Below are 21,477 nucleotides of genomic sequence, written 5' to 3'. Positions count from 1 at the left end.
ATTTGCATTTCATGAGATATTCAAGTCACATTCAAAAGATGCTCACAGCACAGAGGCTTCACTACCACAATTTGGCACTTTCAGCTAGAACAGTTTCTTAACACAGATTTTCTCAGTGCTCACGCTGCTGCAGCATCCATGAGCTGACAGAACTGCTATCATCTCTAGCTATGACGCTATGCTGGAATGCATATAAAGTGCTTCAGAAGCCACTCCCATTGCCGAGCATTCAAGAGGGAATTAAAACAGCTCCACCCAACAACAAAGATCAGCCCTTCTACATTTCAGGAAGTGCAGTACAGAGACTTCCAAGGACTGAGGGCAGAGCATTTCTCTCCTGCTAACCAGCCACATATATAGCAAAACTTCTTGTTCCAAAGTCAGGATAAAAACACTACCAGGAACAATTTATGAGTACATATTTACACAAGGTACTTTTCATTAGAATTACAGACTTCATAGGAAATCAGAGTAGACAAAGGAATATGTGCAATTTCGCAGAAGCGTTGAAAACATTCAAACTATAAATATCCTGATAGCACTACTAAAATTCTTAGTTTTACACACAGGCTGATGTTATTCTACTGAGGAAAACTAAGGTATTGTGCCACAACTGTAAATTAAGTACAGTAATGTATTATCATTCTGGCAACATAGATAACACCTGCACTGAACAGTGCGATACTGTTAAATCAATCCACTGATCTATTGAAGATCAAAGTACAAATCTGTATTTTTTATTGATTTGGCAGCGTTGCTTATGGAGAAACAAATGCACTAGTTAAACCAGTACACTGTCATACTGCTCCAGTTACAAAAACATCCAGGACTTTCATATAGCTACAAAGGTATCATACTTCATGATTTTCCCCCAAAGGATATCCATGTTCAGTAAATAAGCAAAGATACTCCAGTTTGTATCCTTCATTCTGTTACACTGACATACATACATCACCACTTAATAAATAGAAATGCAGCAGTTCATCCACATAATAGCAAATATTTTTGTACCCTAATCCACCACTGAAGTTCAGTTTATACAAAACAGTCTTTTCTACAGAGTGGAAAAAATACCTTCTTCTCATCCAGGTGCAAGCTAAGCTTTGAAACTTAAATGAATGTGCTTTTTATTCTTTTCATGGACAATAGGAGACTTTCATGAACCGTCTGATCTATCTGAAAATGCATAAATTTGGTCACATGTGGATGTCTTCGTTGATCAGCTTTAATGGACTATTTCAGTATCACTGACGTTGTGCTTTTACTCCTCTTGAACAATACCATTTCAAGAGTTATGGAGATCAAATTAACTCAAACGATGACCTCAAGAGTTCTAGAAACATAAGGGTTCTCATTGTAATACAAGACCAACCTAAAGGAAGAAGAAAAATATATTATTTTAGTTCAAGTATGGCAGTAAACCTAAACATCAACAGTCTTCTGCATCTCAATTATGGATCATAAACAGGGCCAATTACATTATTTTTAAAACTTCTGCCCATTGTTGGCCAGTGTAAATTAATGTACCATTACATATAACAGAATTCAGGAACTCATTTTTCTCCCTTACCTTTTCAGATTCCATGCCTGGACATCTCCAGTTGTACAAGTAATACTGCAAATTTCCATCTCCAATCCCAAACTTGAGTTTTTCCAGGAATGTCTTGTTTTCCATTAAGTCTAGTGCATTGAACACATCAAATCCTTTCTGGCAACAGCAAAACATTTTTAAAATTTTACTTTTGAAATTTTCAAATGACACATAAATGATACTTTACAGAGTGGCATACGGTATCCAAGAGACTTAGGCTAATTAAAAGGAAAAAACACAAGGGAATAAATCCTGCCTTTTAATTAGGTACACACACGAAGACATTTTCTCAATAAAAATGAAAATATAATGCACAACTGTTCTTGAACATTAGCTCCAACAGGGTATGAATTTTAAGGCCATTTTAAGGGCCTAATGTCCAAAGAGTCCCTAAAGCATTTCCCATTGTTTTATCCTTACAGACATGTATTTTTTACAGTCACACACAGTGTTTTTACACATACGGCCTATTCTAGTTGAAGCTGCATAAATACAGTTACTGTGTTTTTCAGCAATTTATCATTCTGTTAATGATAAATGTATTTTTGTGATTTAGTCCTTTTCTGAAATGCCGTTCTCTTTAGAACTCAAATCTTTCATGTGATTCTCCCTCCCTTACCTATGCACCCTCTACCAACTCCTCTTTTCATAAATGTCCCAAATTCACCACAAAGAGACATTTTTGTCTCAGAAGAGTCACACAGCAAAATCAGTCTCCAGAGTTTTTTCTCCATAAAAACACTCAAATCCTTTCTCCTCACTGGGAACTCTTAACAAGCAACCTAAATGCCAGGTCTGGTAAGCCATTGCAGCAATAACCATCATGTATGAAGAGCTGAATTTGCTCAGGGGTGTAGATATAAAATCCATTTATTTGCAATTTACTTATTAATTAATTACATGGGAGTCTGACCTAAGCTCCTGGAGTCTTAATAGCACAAAGGTACAGCACCAGCAGGACATGATACACTTTTAAGACAAAAGGTACAAAACAATAATGCTCCATTACTTAAGCACAAAAAGATGGGGTATGGAACATTCTTTACTCAGTAAAAAATTAGAAAAAAGGGGTTTGAAGAAAAAGAGCACTTAAGCTCTTCATAAGGACTATTTAAAATAAAGTTGAAAAGCACAGTTTAGTAAGGCTTCCTGCTACCTTACACAAAGATCATTCTGTGCCGATGACTCCATGCTAAGTTAAATGTGCTGTGAAAAACACGCAGAGATAAGACAAATGAGGTGATAGAATTTGACATTTGGCATTGAAAGTAAATTTTGAAACATTCCAAGTTAGTAACAGTAACAGCAATCTCAGAAGGCAGGAAGTGTGGGGAGAATAGAGACACACTCTAGATACAAGCACATCTACAGATGTAGTTTTAATTCAATATCTAAATATCAGCAGATTAGTTTCAGGTTAGTATCTTCGGAGAGGAATAAAAAGGTTTCTGTTTAAAGGTACTTTCTCCACAGCTCTGACATACCACTTAAGCAGACTCAGAAGAGAATTTCTCCCCTGTATTCCAGATCTAGAAACTTTGTGTCAGCTTCAGCAATAAAATATGCAGGGTTTTAGAGGGATTATGCTGATGCAAAATCTCACTCTCCCTCCATGCAGAATATATAGAACATAAGTTAATAACTCCAAATTTCAGATTTTACTTTGAAGATCAGGTGTTTTGTCCTGTAACTACCAAACTAAGTCTAAATGAATTTTATATAGTGTGATATGAAGATAAAAATAAACATTAGCTGGCATGCAAACCATTAAAGCAATTTGCTGAGCTGAATTTGTACCTCCAAAACCCAAGATTTGGAGACAAAGTATGGAAAGGAGAATGTGGTGGTCTGACAAGAGCCAAATACCCACACAGCCTTTGCTTTACTCCTCTCCCACAGGATGGGGAGAAAATAGAAGGAAGGCAACACGTTTTGTGAATTGAAGTAATGACAGTTTAATAGGGAAAGCAAAAGCTGAAGGTACAAGGGAAGCAAAAATAAGAATACATTCACTACTTCCCACTGCCAGACAGATGCCAAATGACTTCCTGGGAAGCAAGATCTCAGTATGCATCATGATTGTTAGGGAACACAAATGCTATCACTGGAAGCATCTTCCCTTCCTCCTCCTTTCCTTCAGCCTTTACTGTGGAGCAGAACATCATATGGTGTGGAACATCTCTTTGGTCAGCTGGGGTCACCTGTCCTGGCTATGTTCCCTCCCAACTTCTTGTCCACCCTCAGCCTCCTCACTGCAGGGGAAAGAGAAAGCCTTGAAGCTGTGCAAGCACTGCTCAGTAACAACCAAAACACTGCTGCGTTATCAGCCCTGCTTCAGTAACCATATGGGCTGCAGGGAACAAAGTTAACCCCATCCCAGCCAGACTCAGTATGTTTGTAAACAAAGGCTGTGAATAGGACTGCAGTATCACCTCTCCTCTGTTGCTTTACCTCTCCTCATATAAAACTCAACTGCCAGGTCTGCAACTGCAATTAGGCATCTAATGATGCATTACAGGCCCAGCAGGTACTTAAGAAATCCACAACAGGTATCAAAATCCCAGTATTGCTAGGGATATGGGATGATCCACTCAAAAGGAAAAAGCTGCATGTCACATTGAGAGAGAAATGTATGCAGGCCAAGGTGCAAAGCCTTGGGGTCAGACCATGGAACTGCCTCCTCACCTGTCCCACCCACAGCCTAGAGAATGGCCAGACACACAGCTTCCTGTGCCAGACTTCTAACTCAGACCAACCTTTTTTCCCCTTAACTTTTAAGAATAATTACCAGTATTTTTAGCCATTCCTGAAAAATATACTGGCTCCTCAAAGTCTGTCTCTGAACTTCCTTTTGGAACACTCTGGAGCCTGAATAACCGTATTTCCTGTAACAATCCAGGAGTTTTCCCTGACAAATAGTTACTGAACTGCTTCTAGGTTAACAAGCTTCAGCAAGCAGTTCCCATCACAGATGGCAGCTGAGCTGCAGTGCTGCATGAACATGGCTGGGACAGACAGGCTGAAGATTGTGTGGCTGCTTTCATGCAGCCAGAAGTTTGAACAGATACAGCCTTTTCAGACCATCAGTGGCTTCATCCAGAAGCAGCACAGAAACCCCTGTGGCAGGTGCAGGCAGCTCCGAGCAGGGCCTGCCTGAGCCTCCCCAGGAGGCTGTAACACCAGCAGCAGTGGGGGAAGGAGGAGCAGAAAACATGCCTGTGCCTGCAGCCTGCTGGGAATGGTGGCAGAGTGGGTGCCCTGGACCACATGAAGCTTGAGCAGTGCTTTGAACCACCCAGGGCAAACAGGTGTTAGCAAATTCATTCAGAGTGCTGGCATGTGCCATTGGTGTTAGCACCGCACTCCCATAAAATCACAGTCCCTAAGAGCTGAGAGACAGATTTTCATTAGACAGTACTAAACTCTCAAAATTCTTCTGTTTAAGAACTTCATTTATAGTCTTTTCCCTTCCAATCAACCAAACACCTATCAGTATAATTCCATTCCTAAGAGTATGCTTAAAAGCTACACCATGACATCATCTACCGAGCTTTACACAGAGCAATGATAAAATGATAAAGCTCACATAAATAAATTTCTCAATTTTTTAGGAATAAATTAATTTTAAAAAGCCAAATGAATTTGACAGCAATTATTAATTAATCTCCAAGGGAAATTATTTTAGTGACACTTTTCATTCTTCTGATACGTAGTGACTATGGTCATCAGTGTGCTCTTGGGTGTATCCACAGTTCAAGCTATTGCAAATACTTTATGCATTTGTCATTCCCCAGCATCACTCAAAGTAAAAAGGAAAAACAAGCATACTGCTTTAAATTTTTATATATGTATTGTATATGTCTCATCAACTGCACTCTGTGCTGTAAATGCACAGGAGCATGGATAAATTACTCCAGTTCTTATCTTGCCACTATTCCTAAGAATCCTTTTGTGAATGAGGCAGAAAAAACTCAACCTACAACTTACCAATTTAGCTATAATGAGTGCATCATTCATTAAGTCCAACAGGGGAGTCTCTGTATGAATATTGTAAAAGGAATAGGCAGCTTTGAGGCTTTTATGAACAGGATGATGCATCACTGTTGAAGGTAATGTGTAGAAACTGAGGAAGTCTGTTAAAATACCATTTGAACCCTATAAAAAACCAAACCAAAACAAAAAAGTCCATTAATAAGTAATCAGTTACTGGTTAGGCTAATGTGACAGTTCTACAGAAAGCAATAAATGCAGCAAGGTTTGTGTACTGTAAGTACTATGGTACAGCAGCTAGTCTTAGCTAAGACGAAACAAACATTTAGATTTTTCTAGTCTATTACAACACTAACATTTTGACAAACAATTGTCAAAGCAGTAGTTTTCTACAGACAAAGCTAACAAAGAACACTTCCACTGAAAGTATTGAAGTTTTTTCTGACTGAACTAATTTTTAATAAAATATTCTTAAAATATCACAGACATTTTAAAAACCTGATGACATTCACATCAAAGAATATTTTTCTCATCTTTCTAAAACCAGAGAAAAAAAATAGTGTGCTGGTATACGAAGTATATTAATAAAAACTCCCCAGAGTATCTCCAAGAAAACAAGGTAAAGGAGACACACAAATACTTCTTGCTTGTTTGCTTTGCTTTTCAATGACTAGTAACCACTAATTAGAGTTCAATGAAGGACCTCACATGGCTCCCTAAATTAATAGTACTTCTACAGTAAAATGTAAAACAGTTGAACATACCACATGCAAAAAATCTTTTTCTTAGAGCAGGTACAGATTCTGTAGTAGAGTAATACTAACTACAAGGAACAGAAAAGTTATTGAGTCACTCACTAAATTTAGCAAGGATAATGAAAATATTAACTCATAAATTATACAGAGTAGTTTAAGGTCTTAGATCTGCACATACAAAGACGACTTAGAAGTCTGACAGTTGCTTCTCCAGGTCACACAGGTCTTAAAAGATTTTAAGCACTAACAAACCTACATTTTGTATAGTAAAAAACTAGTCCAAGAGACAGCATAAAACAAGTGAAGACTGTGCTGCTGAGTTAATATGGCACTGTTAATGTCACATTCATGCTAGTCCTGGTGCTTGTGAATTCTCCTGGAGGCTTCAACTCACAAAGCAAGCCAAAAACCAACTCAGGGATCAGGGCAGAGAGAAGAGGGAGTGGAGAAAGAAGATGGGGCTATAAATTAGACCAATGAAAAGTCCAATGAGCACTAGACCTACTACAAAGCAGAAAGTTAAGTTGGGACAATAAAAACTGATGGGCAGGACCACTCATCTCCAGCAGCTCTAGGTTTCCTAATTCAGCTGAGGCTCCTGCACAAATTCAGGTTATAGTGTGAGAATGCAGAGCTTCACAACCTAGGGCTTGTCTATGAGGAGAAGGTGTAGGGATGTTAGTCCTGATCATTTTAAAATAATGTTATCACTTAAATAAAGTAATACACTGTCTAAATATGCTGTTGACAACTGATGTAGTATGGACTCAAAGAGAAGGGTGTATCTTTCCACTAGCTTTAGTGCACCTATTCCAAACATGTCTGGGAGATTTCCAATCCAGATGCTAATCTAATCTCTTCCTGCACTCCTTATTTTGAGAGAGGCATGACCAACTCTCTTCAGGGTGGTAGATGTGTGTGTGTATATATATATATATATATATATATATATATATATATATATATACACACATGTGCAAATTCATACATATACACATTCTTTAACTGGGAAAAAACACTTTACCAGTGTGTAAAAAAGACCAAACAATCAAAAAACATAACTCCCCCAGCAGGTGCCTCTAAAATTAGTTTTTTTAAAACAGAATTTTTTAATGGTGTATGACAGAAACATGTACACCTGGGAGAATGATAGCCAACTCAAACCAAATCATTGTCTCAGTCATGGTATCATTTTTCCATTTTTCTAGAAAAGGAGGTTTGAAGACCACTGCTTAGTATCATGTCATACCTCTGTAAAAAAGAATCAAGAAATGCAGGTGGAAAAGTTGATCTTAAGACATGTAGGGCTCTTGTCAAGATAGTGATGTTTTGATATTTCAGAATTCTTCTTTAAGATATTGTATTATAAGAGCACTGCAGTTTATCACACGCAAACACTTTTAAATTAACACAATGTAATACAAAGGACAAAGCTTGTACTCATGGTATCAAATTCTATCTGTAACACACATATTTCATATTGCCTGCATTTCAAAACTTGATGCTGATAAGAATTACTGTCTGGCACTCTGAGTGCAGAGTGCTCTGAACTACTGAGTGACACTCACTCACATTAATATACGTTAGTGCATATTTTACCTCCACCACATAAGTGTCAATAATATGATCCCGAGGCAGGAACCAGTGAGCCACCTCTTCTTCATCCATCACAGGAGCAAGATGAAACTGTTTCAAGTAAGTATTGATTAATTCTTGTACTGCTTTAGTATCTTTTTGTTCCATTGGTCTCAAACCTGAAGTCTTTGTGGCCTTAGTGAAAAAAAAAAGTAAAAGAAATGTTAGGATGTTAAAAGGTAAACTGCACACACAGCAAAGGCTGAAAGTAGGTTGCACAGTCACTCCACTTGCTATAATGCATTCATTATTAGCCTACTTTATCCCAGCCACCTAATTCATTATGCTATTTTACAAACTGCTTTCAATCAGAATTCCCTCTCTTCTAATTATTGGGACAGTCTGGGGCACTTCAATCTTTTAATTTCATTATTGAAACAGCTTCATTTCTCCAGAGAAAGACATACCATCGCCAACTGCCTACATTTTGTGCTGTTCATATTTTTTACTTTTTTTAGGTCAATCTATTTATCTTCTTCTAAACTACCTGGGGGCCCAGACACGGAAACCAAACAAAGAAAAATTGCACATCAGAAGTTATCTCAAGCAAACTTATGGAAATTACAGTCAAGCTATACATCAATGCCAGCTGATTAAGTTTAATTATAAATTATTTAACAAAAAAGATTCTACCTATTTTTAGCACTTGTAAACCTCTTTGCTAACAACCTTCTATACAGGCACAACTGCTATTCTGGTGACAAGAAAGATTCTCATAACTTACAGCTCTCTGAAATTAGAGACCTATTTTAACAAATATTTTTCTGACTTTAAACATCAGAAATGGAAAAAAAATACTTTCTAGTATTAGGCAATTATTAAAGTTTTAATTTAATTTAAGTTTAAATTCTGCAACCAATAAAGTTTTCTTCCCATCTTTTGCCAGCCTTCCTGGATAACTCCTTTTGGGGAGGCTAATGCTTGCTGTCTTCAGTGCTCATTTCTCCTGCCTCATCTGTCTGAGCTACATACTTGGGCACGTACCACATTAATCACAGCGAAGTCGATTGCAAGAGCAGCCAGGTAGAGACTTGATTACTGGAAGCCTGAAATTAGTGTAGCTGATTATGCTTTGCCCAAAAGGCATTATTCTGGGGGAGATGTTTATTCACACGCTCTGGGAGCCAGCAGCCAGATGAGAAATCAAGGCACATTTTGTCACAGCTCTGGCCTGTGCATTACATTTCAGTCTTCCTGTTTTTCTAGGCAGGTTTGACTCCACAACAGCACATCATCTGTATTTTTAAATGCTCCCATTCCAGAAGGCTGTACACTTGACATACAGGAAGAATGGAGGAAAAGCAGCTGGGGTGGAAGATCTTTTTCCCCCCAATAATGCTCAGAATCACCATCAGTAAGTGACTATTTGCAATCCCAGAGGTGAGGGAAAGTGTACAGAACTGTGCTAAAATTTGTTTCTCTGGGCACGTAATCATGTGACTGTCCAGCATCAGGATCTCAGCTAGTCAGGAAAAGACAACAGAGACAAACATACTCTTGTCTAAATACTAAATACTCTGAATACTGACAAATTTTACTTCTTCCAGAAAACTCCTTGCTCAAGAAATTAAATACATAGGAAAAAAATGCTTTTATTTTTTTGGGTCTATAGGTACATGCACAGCCTTTAGGGAGGGTGATATTTGTTAATTACAGTAGTTATTTCACCTGAAAACATTTTTAATTTAGGCTGTTCAAGTGATTAGCAATGATTAATTCTCTTAAAGGGAGATGAGCTCCTAGTGGCAATGATATTCCAAGGACATTAAGAAAAGAGATTAAAATGCAAGAAACAGTGTTTGGTGCAGAGGAACATGATAGCATGGACAAATTTGTTTGACAGTAGTGTTTATAACTGCCTGAAACTGAGGAGAAAAACCCTCAAGAGCACTTAATCCCTTTCTCAGGGAAAAAAACCAAAAAAAAATCAAAGCACAAGACCTAAAGAGAAAACATTAGAACAAAGACTAAATCTTTATTTTCCACTGAGAAGCTCCCAAATCCAACCTAAAACTAGCAAAAATTCTGATATATATGGACTCCTCCATCACTTAGCTTTAAAAGCTGATAATGAATGCACTTATTTTCAATTTGTGCTTCTATCTACAGTGTATGGTTGCCTTAGCTATATTTTATGGATGAGATAATGATATATTACTTATTTTCCATAATTCACTTCTCTGTTGAAACTTGGTTTTATGATAAAGGAAAATGATCAGGATACAACTGCTATTTCTAACGATTCTCTGTAGTTACACCTCTGGTACTACAAGTAAGATCCTTATGTTTTAATCACTTCCTCAGTTGTTTCCATAAGCAATGTTACTAGAGTTGCCACCAAAACCTACACTTGAAATTGTATATTACACTCTTCAGACTGTTAAAAATGCCTTCAAGATTTGACGGAAGCTATATTTAGCTGCTCAAGATTACAACCCAATTAATTTGGTTATTAATTCTTAAGCTCTGCAAAGTGCTGCCTGCCCTGCACGCAAGGGAGAAGCTGCATGTGCAGGCACAGGTGGCACCAGGCGGGGCAGGAAACGAGAATCTCCGACAGCAGCAGGAGGACAGATCAAGGCATGGCATGTGCACAATTCCAAGGGCTGCTCAGCCTACTGCTCACATATCTGGGCACTAAGAGAATCTGCAGCATCAAGTCAAATATAGCAACAGACACAATTCTCCAAAATCAGAGAAATCATTATAAATACTGTGAGTGAGGAAAAAAGTATTGTTTTTAACCGAAAGAGAGGGTTTGTTTAAATAAAGAGAGGTTTACTGATAAGGTCCAGGTAAGGAATACTCTGCAATCCCTTCAAAAAAGGTAGCTTTTACAAGCAAATGAACTGTTTTCAGCCATAAAGTTCAGACTAAATTCTAAAGGCTAATAATTACAGCAATGAGAATTTTTAACAGTACACAGCATTTACAGTGACTTGCCCTGTCATGGAAATGCACCCTAAGCCTTTTTGCAAGCTTAACTATTAGCTGAAAATATGAGAAAAAAAAATTTACTAACCTAGCTATGCCAGAATACTTGCTTTTTACTAGACCATGCAAAGTAACAGTGCACAACATTCTGAAGTGGCTTTTACTGAGACTGCTCAATGCAGAACAACACTCTCTGACAGTACAGAAAAAATGTGAATTAGAGTGGAATCAACAATACATCTGTATTCAGCCAAGTTGCTGATGGACTTCTCTGAGAATTTTATGACATGAACTGTTGATTTTCTGTTCCAGTAATCTCTTATCAGATTAAACATACCGAGGATAGTCTTATGCATCTTCAACTCAATCCCATATGTTTGTGAAGTCAAGCTTTCTGGTTTTTTTTCCTTTGCTTAAGGATTTTAGGTTAAAATTTGTATTTTCTCCATAGAGATCCAAATTTCCAGCAATAGTCTCTTCTGTATAGTACAGCTCTTAAGGTCTTTTTCATCAACCAGAGATTATTTTTCTAATGTCCTGCATGCACTGCCTTTACACAGAAAAGCCTGTGCTGTCAGAGACAGATGGAAGGTTATTTTGGGCCTCACAATAACTGTGGGGATTCTCTAGAAGTCATACTGCTTACATCAGGAAGTCTGTAGAGCTTCATTGTTCTTTGTAGAGTCATGTTTCTACTCAAATGTGAAAATTTCACCTCCACCAATTTTCTGGGATTTAGTGATCGATGCCAATACCTGGAAATACAACCAAATCAGGAATTTAAATAGTATTTTAAGTGTCAGTGTCACTTGCATCCATTGCCCTGCTTTCTTGCTTTTTCCTTTTCTACTCTCCAAATTTGTTTCTAAGCAAGCCTGTACTACATCTATAAGAAGGCTGATTAACAAAAAAAAAAAAAAAAAAAAAAAAAGAAAAAAAAAAAAGAAAAGCTATAGCCAAGCAATAGGTTTTAAAACAAGCTTGCTATCACAGTATTTTCAATCTAAGCAAATGCTTTTTGATACAGAATGAATAAGCACAGGGCTACACATTTTAGCATTTGTCACAGCCCTGAAAAATTCACCATACATACACAGCAACATTTATTTTCTTGTGCAGACAGGACCCTCTGCTCATGTCTGAGCTTTTTTTTTTTGAAGGAGCTCTCCCCTTTCCTGGGAAGTCACTGTGCAACTGAGCATCTCGGGTTATTCTAACACAGCACTGCTTTTTATTTCCCCCACCCCCCACATCATTCCTTACAGAAACTCACAGGATCTTTAGTGTTGATAGGTACAAAACAATTTCAAATCAAAAGGTACTCTGTCCTCCAGAAGTCTAAACAGCTGGACTAAAAGTGCAGGAACTGAACTTTTCCAAGTAGAAATAAAATCCATTCCAAGCAAATGAAATTATATTTGACTGTAACTCTTCCTACATGGTAGTGTTCCTGTATTTATCAAATGCCAATAATGTCCTTCTTTCTCTCAGAAAGATGAAAGTATTTCAAAAAAGGAAATCATACAATTACCAGAATCGCTCTGCCATCTCTGGCAAGCAACCAGGTTAACAGGGAAGTGTCCCAGCAGGGACACAGGCCACTTGAAAAACACAGGTATACAATGTTGTCATTGGTAGCATGGCTGCCACCAGAAAGTCAACAGAAACATCTGTTAGCCTATTTAAAGTATGCTAAACAAACCACAAATTAAATTTTAGTCCGAGAAGCTGTTTTATCCGAGGCACTGGGAGGGAAGGGGGATAAAAAACCCCAACACCAAAAATACCAACAGTGACAAACACTCAGGCCTTCAGGTTAGTCAAGGCCACAATAGCTTTGAATTTTATGCTTTTACTGTTTTTAGACAATTACGTTATATTTTCTCTAAAATTACTGTTACAGGAACCAATAATATTAAGAACATCACCTAGGTTACCTGCAAGTGGCCACAGGTTTGGGAAGTACCACTCCAGCAGTGTAAACAGCCTGAAAAATTCCTTCCAAGTTTACTCTTCTGGTTATTTCCCGAATCAATACAGGTGCCACCCGTTTAGACCTCAGTTTCTTATGGACACACAGAAAATTGATTTCTACCATTTTCTTCACACTAAAAAGACATTAAGTAGTGGAAAAATTAAAGAGAGTTACACACTGCATGTTTCCATTTTTTATAATTACAGTTTTCCATATTGTGACAGAAGAATTTGAAGTAAAATAAACTTGCCTGTGACAAAGTACATCTGCAAGGAACACTGATCTATGCCTATGTGACTGCAATGACAAACTGTGCAATATACAAGCTATCTCTAAGAGTTTTGCAATATTCCTTTACCAAAACTCTATCAAGACTTTACTGATTGCTTTACTTTAAGATGCAGTACAGCATCCAAGCAATGCTACGTGGAGTCACAATGTTTTATGTTTGTCAGTGTATGAAGACTTGGCCAAGAATCCCAGTTGATCAACTATAAATACTTTTCAGCAGGGTCAGAAAATTGTATGGCATTATCTGTATCATCAATCACTAAAAAAACTCCTTAAATAAATATTGGTGCTTTTCACCTTGTTCTCCCTTTTTAAGTTCTCTAGAGCTATGAATACCAGTTTAAGGTTTGTTTTGTGGCATTATTCTTTAACAAATACAAAAGAATTGGTGTATTTTACCTTTCATAAATACGAATATTTGCAGGGATGGCACTTATGAATCCTACCAGTTTTTTGTTTGAAGACACTCTAACCCCGCAGTGCCATTGCGGTAACCAGCCCGGAGGACGCAATGCCCTAGAAGTGATGACAGAAATAATTACAAATTACTGCCTAAGAAGATGTAATAAAAACACCCTTCATTGCACTCCAGCCAGAACAGAATGTGGAACTTGCTACTCACCACAGAAGAAATTCAGGTGAATAATCAAACCTAAACATATTATCATCATCTTCTACGTAATTCTCATTTAATAGTGTGTATAACTCCTTCAGCTGAAAACATACACAAAAAAATCCAAAGACTTATCCACATATCAATCAGAAAAAACTTGAATTATTTTAGATACATATAAAAATTGTTCTACTTACAACTTCAGCATTGCTAAGATCCAATGTGTCCCACATAAAACCTTGTGGCAAAGAATATGGCTCTAGGCGGACATTGTCCTTATCTGGTTCAATTGCACCATGTGAAGTTATAACTTCATCTTTTGAGGCAGGAGGAGGAAAAAAAAAACAAACAAACCAAAATACTGTTACATTGCTAGCTTTTCTGATAGTTCTGTAAACTGCATTTAATTCACATCATGTATTTCCTCATAATTATGTAAATGGAACAAGAAGCTTTTAAAAAATGCTGAAAAAATTAGTATTATTAGTTTACACTACTTCTCATTCTCATAAACCACATTCAGACTAATGACTGTCTCATCATAATATTTATAGATATGCACAGACCACTCCATCTCAACTGATATCCTGCATTTCGTAACACAAGAGACAGCAACTTATCAGCACATGCACAGCATTTAGCCAGGCGTAAGATCCACAGCCTCATCATGAGAACATGTACTCACAGCTAACGAGCTATGGCTCAGATCCTGTTTACCACTGACTTGAACAGACCTGAACTCAACAGGATTACTCAGGAGCAGTAACACAGCAAAGCCAGGGCATTTAAGAGATACTGTTGGCATGTCAAATGTATTCCTAAAATGCTACTTGAAAGCATGTTTTCTTCTCCTCCCTTACTTTACAGCACTAGTCCTTAGCATACACTAATAAACTGCAGCTGTTCCTCTTCTAAGAAGCAGCTAAATCACAGAATCATTTAGATTGGAAAAGACCTGTAAGATCAGTCCAATCACTAACCTTACGCTGCCAACCCCACCACTAAAACATGTCCACAGGCATATTTACATATCTTTTCAATACCTCCAGGAATGGTGACCCCACTACTTCCCGAGGGAGCCTCTTCTAATTCTCAGCCATCCATCAGTGAACAGATTTTTCCTAACATCCCATCTTAATCTCCCCTGGCACAGCTCCCCTTGAGGTAGTTTCCCCCTGTCCTAGTGCTTGTTAGCTCTGAGAAGAGGCTGACCCCCAGACGGCCACGACCTCATTTCAGGTAGTTGTAGAGTGATAAGGTCTCCCCTGAGACTCCTTTTCTCCAGGCTAAACAACCCCAGCTCCCTCAGCCACTCCTCATCACACTTGTTTTCCAGATCCTTCACCAGGTTTGTTGTCCTCCCCTGGACTCAGTCCAGCACCTCAATGTCTTTCTTGTAGCATTGTCCATTAAGTCAGATCACACTGTAAGGCTTTGGATCTCCTGATTTTCTCCCTGCATAACCTCAGCATCCTTGCAGTCCCTTTGGTGGTGCATCTCTCCATCCATCCTTGGGCCTGCTCTATGATCTCGAGTTCCTGGTAAGCCTTGACCAAACCAGCTGGGCAGTGAAATGTCCCTTGACTGTTAACAGGAGCTCCTGCACAGTAAAGGCAGGAGTGACACTAACTGTATCAGGATCATCATTCGCCTGAAGAAGGTGGGGAACAAGGGATAATCAGTGATTACCAAATAATCAACTATTCCCTGACAGCCCTGGAACACCATTTACTTGAACTGTAGCCCAAGTGAAATGGTACCATTGTTACAGGATGGGATTTTTCAGCTTTTTTTTTTTTTTTTTTTTCAAAAAGCAGTTACCAATGCTGGTTACCACCAGGATGGAAACTTACTAATGATTAAAGCCAATTATTTGGCAATCCTCTGAAGAGTGGTCCTAAGTCAGGCCCTTTACAATGCCCTGGACCACAGTGGGCTGCACCAGCTCCTCCCTCTGAGAGGGATGTCTTGCATACCCTCAAGTCTGTGATGCTCTGAAGACTTGCTGAGCATGAGGCCTACACTGACACCCTCCACTCCTCAAAGCTCAACCCTTGCCTGCTGAGAAACGCAAGGGACTCAAGGTATGTCACTGGGCTCAAGAGGAATTTTTAACAGGCACCTTTGAACACAGTAGCATGTAAACAACTCTGTGCCTGTGTGCATGTGCATGAGTTGAGCATAGCAGGAATGCTGTTATCTAGAATCTATAATTAAGTCACTTGTAATTGTAGCAAATCCTACGTACGTTGAAGTCCTGATGAGAACAACAGCTAGTGATTGTGAGACTTCTGCCAGATGTTTAAAGAATATTTCCTTTGCCTCTCCATCCTGGCTGGGAAGTCTAGAACTGACTCACACCATGGTATCTGCCCTGTTGTCCTTCCCCCTGATTCTTACCTGTAAACACTCAACAGTATTGTCAGCCATCATCAAACTAGACAGTCAAATGTTCCTTTGAGTATGAATTTTTCCACATGATGCACAATCCTGACTAATAGTTATGGCCTGCCATCCAGTTTGGAAGGTCATAATTGTTAGCATTTTTATGCAAACTTTGAAAAGTATCAACAGCCCAAACATTACTGCCACTAAAGGGCAGGTGTAGCATAACTAAAGGACCTATTGCTAATAATTTTAACTTGAAGGCCAAAGGATTCTGAAGTAAGTTTAATGTAAAGATCCCTACAACATTTTCTTGAACTGACAGATTATTTTTTCCACCTAAACACATAAAGCATATCAACTAGTGATGACTTCCCAATCTGTTAATTCAGCAGATAAAGAAAAGCAAATCTGCGGGATTAAGAAGAAATTCAGAGACACTGTTGGACAAAACCTCACCGATCAAATTCCATGAAACATATTTCTACTGAACAACACTAACAAATCATTTTCTGAGCCACTGTATGGGCCTTTTTAGACTGGCAAGCAACAGACTCTCCTCTCTAAGTGCTGTAAAATACATTTATTAGCCTGAACTGAACTGAACTCCTGGCACTACTGCACAGACACCTGAACTAGCTCTGGAATAGCTTGATTATGGCCAGAGCATTTTTTGACTTACACTTTAACTTATTTTGGCTAGGGTCCTTCTCCCCTTAGGCTGGATTGCTGGTGAGGATTACTACCATAACTTTATGCAGGTATTTGGACAGAGTTTGCACAGAGAAAAGCCATGGCAGGTCAATTCAACCCAATCCAGAGGAAAATACTGTATCCAGGAACTCTGCTCTGGACTTCTCTACGCAAGAAAAGTCAGGAAGAAATGAGCTTGCTGCAGATTAAGCCATAGCCATGGATTAATGTGAAAAGCTGCCTGTGGAGAGAGAGTGAGCAGAGTGCTCCTGTGCTTTAGACTCTACTTTTTTTCTGCTTATTCTATACCAGTCTCCAGTGCAATGGAGAGAAACCTGCAGGACAGAGCAGCACCAGCTACTGTGCTGAGAATGTTTTATTTGTGGGGCCCTTAAGATATGTTCACACAGAAAAGCTGTCACTGCTTATCTTGAAGATAATGAAAGCAGAAAAAGAAGGTTCAGAAAGCAACACAGAAGCAACTACTTTCTCCAACAATGAGAAGATTTACCAACTGCATTATCAGGGATCAGATTAATATAAAAATAATTTGTCAAATTCAGTATAAATTTAAAGGCAAGGAGAGATCATATCATCTCACTTGGCATCAAGAACAGAGAACAGAATCTGAGAAAGCATGTCTTCAAGGTAGTGTACGTTGTGGAGAACATGAACACACAACAGAAAAAGACTCTGTGTATCAGGCAAGTGCCACTGTCTACTTAAAGCTGTATTAAAACAGTGCAACCTATGGCACTGGAGAGTCATTATTTCTGTGGTAGCAAATCCACTTATTGAAAAAAAAATGTAAGGAAATAGAAATAAATAAACAAAACAAATACTACTAATAAAAAAATTAAAGTTTACTCTGTCACCACTTAAGAGTTCTTACTTCTCCTAAAGTGAAAAAGACTTCTACGTTCTATTGTTCAATATTTCAGACCTAAAATACACAAAAGAATGCTATTTCAATAGCATTTCTCATTTTTACAGAGGACATCAGATTGAAATTTATTAACATTGTTATCTTGCATATTATCTGCAGGGAAACCAACCACTTCCCTGGAAAACATCAAGAATTCCACATAAACTACACAAAAGACTAAGGATCCCTACCACATACAGTCCAACTTTATACCCGTTTTAGAGAACATCCCACAGAGCTAGCACACTTCTTTAGTGATCATAAGACAGCACTTTCACACAGATCCAGTTGAACTTACTAAGTTTAGGTACAGGTTGTGTGTCCCAAAACTGGTATTTACGTTTGCTAGCCTCATCAATATTCTTTGCTGGGCCTTGGCATGCAGAGAGCAGCTCCATTGCTCTCTGGATGTCTTGAAGCTTCTGCATTGGAATGGCTGGATTCTGCATAAACAGACAAACAGAGCAGGAAGCTTATTGAGTACATTTACTTCATAAATAGCTGTACAAACATGTTAATTTCTTTTACTGTTACCTATTCTTACAGCTACTCTTCTCATCATGGTTCGTTTAGGTACAACATTTGTAAATAGGAGGGTGGAAATAAGTTAGGTGGGCAACAGGTAAACAAAACAGTTGTCAACAGTACTTTCATTTAACCAAGAAACATCAACATTTTTAACACAAATACAGCAGTATTAAGACAGGAAACTGTATCACAATAAAAAATGTCTCTTATATTCCCTGTTCCTCTGGTAAAACACAATAAAATACCAAGAAAAGGGGTCAGTTTAGGTATTTAACAAAAAAGGCATCATTGGTACATGGAGTTTTTTGATCACTCTTGAGTAAATGTAACAGGAATAAGAATTTTTCCTCCAAAGGACAGTGCAATGGAATAATGGCAACAGGCCTCTAAATCTAAATGGATATTTCCCTCTCTCTTTTTAAATCTCTTTGTTTTGTTATCTTCCTAGTAGTAAGTCCTGTTCTGAGGCATACCAACAGCATGCTTGTGCTCAGGTTTCCCTAGACTGCAGTGCAATAATGCATCTGAAAGAACAGTCTCAAATGTACTGGAAAATTTTAAGCAATTCTGCACAGAGATTTCAAGCCAGACTTTTTTTTTTTTTAACTGAATAGCAAGGGACTACTATTTCCATATTTTGCTTTCTTTCTAGGATTTGTATGTTGAAAAACCACCATAATATAAATGTAAAAATTAAGGTAAAGCTTAATTTGGGTGACCAGGCTCTGGTATCCTCAATCACAAAAAAAGCAAAACTTTGTGCCTGGAGCTCATGCAGCCCATCATTTACTATTTATAATAAACACTTTTATCTAAATTAATGAAACAAAATGAATGCCTAATGTTTAAGTATTGCAAATTTCACCTGTAAGTGTGCCTTAAACACCTGTCAACCGAGTAACTGTGAATTAACATGTTTATAAACCTTAGAACAACACTGTTCCAGCCTAAAAAGCCACCTTATTTCTAGATCAGGATAACAGAGACATAATTAGACATTACTAATACCACTAGATAAATTCTGAAATCTCATCAGTACATCATGAAATCATACATAAATGCTGACACACACTGTAATTTATTCTGTATATTTATTTAAAGTCTATAATATGTCTTCTGCATTAAAAAAGCAGAAAAATCTAAAAAATAAAAGTTCCTAAGAAAGATCTTATTAGCATAATATTAAGTAAGAAATTAATGTTCAGGTACTAAATAGACCATGGCTATGGACATCACAAGGAATCCCTTTCATTTCAAAACACTCAGAGATCGGAAGTTTACTTTAAATACTTTTTGTTTTCCTTCAATAGAAAGCAAGGAAAACCTACACAAAACTTCACAAGAATTAGAAAAACAAAAACCAGCTCTTTTGTTTAATTTCAGTTAAGGGCAAACATCTCATCAGAACACAAGACAGCCCTGTCATGCAAGGGGGTGAGGTAGGAAATGCTGTTTTTGCATCAGTTTTGTTTATGACCTCAGGCTTTTGATGTCCCTGTGCACTGTAGCAGTCTGAGAGAAAGTCAGGGACTGTTGAGCAAACTAATCATGCACAGGTCCCTGAAAACAGACCAAATGCATGTAAGGATGCTAAGGGAGCTGGATGATGCTAGTGCATCTATTAAGTTTAAAATAGTAATTGGTGGAAGTTTCCTATAAATGGATAAAGGAAAATTGTCACACCCATTTTCAAGAATGCAAGGGGGAGGACTCAGGGGTCAACACTGTTTAATGACCTGGACTTGACAAAGAGTACTTTCTCTGCAAGTGAACAGATGATACCTAGAAGAAGAATTTCTAGAACTGTTGATATGCTGAACCACAGAGCAGCTATTCAAAGCTACTTTGACAAGCTGGAAAAAGAAATTTAATCAAGTCTGACAAAGGCAAAAGCAAAGTCCTCCATCTGGGTTAGAAAAAGCCCATTCCAAGGCAGAGGCCAGTATGGACTGGCTAGGAAGCAGCTTGCAGAAAAAAACTTGGGAGGGCCAGGTGGGCAGAGGGCTGGACATGAGCCAGCAGATTGCTGGCCTGCAAAGGACAGCTGCATACTAGGCAGTCCCAGTAACACTGGCCAGGAAGTCTTCCCCTTTATGTGGCATCCCTGAGGTCACACCTTATAGCTTGGGGCTCTCCATTACAAGGAGAACATTGGCAGTGTTATGAGTTCTCTGGAGGGCACCAAGATAAGAGGGGGCTGAAGCACATCACACACAAGAAGAGGATGAGAGACCTTGCTTTGTTCAGCCTTAAGAATGAAGGTTGAGGGAGTAGGAGAAATCTTATTACCGCCTAATGGGAGGATATAAAGAAAGCTAAGCCAAATCTTTTCAGAGGAACAGTGATAGGACAAGAAACAAAGAAGACTAGTTGCAAACCAGCAAAATCCATTTAGATATAAGGAATTACTTTTTTTTTTTTTTACTGAAAACTGTGGTCAAACACCGGAATACATTACCCACAAAGACTGAGGAGCCTCCATTCTTGGAGACCAAGCAACCTGATCTACCTGGACTTGCTCTAAGCAGCAGGCTGGTCAAAACACCTTCAGATGTCCCCTCCAATCTATTATTCTGTGACCAGGTTGTGTAGGCCACCAGTGACTACAATAATGACTGATGAGATTGCAGATATGGCAGGCTTTCTTCGTGTCAGTGTGGACAGCCTACATCACTGGAACTTGTAATAGGAAGAGATGGAAGTCTTGTGAGATGGGCAGTGAAGCGTCCTCAAGGTCACCATAAGCAGACCATAAGCATACAATGCTAATAATCATTTACTGCTATGATTACACTCACACCAGAGTTCAAAAGGTCTACTATCACTACCATCACCTATAAGGAAGGCAGAAGCCAAGGAGACTCATTGTTCTGCTTTACTCATCTCCAGACTGACAGACCTGTTTACAAACTCACGTGACCTCAAAATCCTTCTTCAAAATCCTTTTCAATGAGTTCAAGAGCCCCAATGAGTTCTATCTGATGATCTTGCATATAGTCTCTTAGAGGTAAGGTCTACAATGTCATTCTCCTCTAAAATAAACTCTTTTCAACCAAGAGCAAGCAAACACTAAAAGCCTGTTTTCTATATTAAATTTCATACAGCACATGAACACAAAATCTAACTATTACTTGAGCAGCAGACAAAATAAATATACTTTTC

The 21,477-nt window shown here is 38.3% G+C and overlaps 1 protein-coding gene across 2 annotated transcripts in view; it reads right to left on the bottom strand.

Moving 5' to 3' along the window:
- Positions 1-715: 715 nt before the first annotated feature.
- Positions 716-21,477, bottom strand: part of NMT2 (N-myristoyltransferase 2) — a 31,344-nt gene continuing 10,582 nt past the window's right edge. For both annotated transcript variants that reach the window (XM_064408965.1, XM_064408973.1), the window contains 10 exons: positions 18,086-18,230; positions 13,982-14,100; positions 13,794-13,885; positions 13,571-13,687; positions 12,843-13,013; positions 11,552-11,660; positions 7,936-8,106; positions 5,579-5,746; positions 1,571-1,708; positions 716-1,372 (listed from right to left, as the gene is read on the bottom strand). In XM_064408965.1, coding sequence (XP_064265035.1) covers positions 1,352-1,372; positions 1,571-1,708; positions 5,579-5,746; positions 7,936-8,106; positions 11,552-11,660; positions 12,843-13,013; positions 13,571-13,687; positions 13,794-13,885; positions 13,982-14,100; positions 18,086-18,230 — 1,251 coding nt within the window. In that variant the 3' untranslated portion in view covers positions 716-1,351. The remainder of the gene's footprint in view (positions 1,373-1,570; positions 1,709-5,578; positions 5,747-7,935; positions 8,107-11,551; positions 11,661-12,842; positions 13,014-13,570; positions 13,688-13,793; positions 13,886-13,981; positions 14,101-18,085; positions 18,231-21,477) is intronic.

This window comes from Passer domesticus, chromosome 1 (assembly GCF_036417665.1).
Source record: "Passer domesticus isolate bPasDom1 chromosome 1, bPasDom1.hap1, whole genome shotgun sequence".
Classification (NCBI taxonomy): domain Eukaryota; kingdom Metazoa; phylum Chordata; class Aves; order Passeriformes; family Passeridae; genus Passer; species Passer domesticus.
The sequence above is the reverse complement of the archived record's forward strand: the minus strand, read 5'-3'. Positions and strand labels throughout refer to the sequence as shown.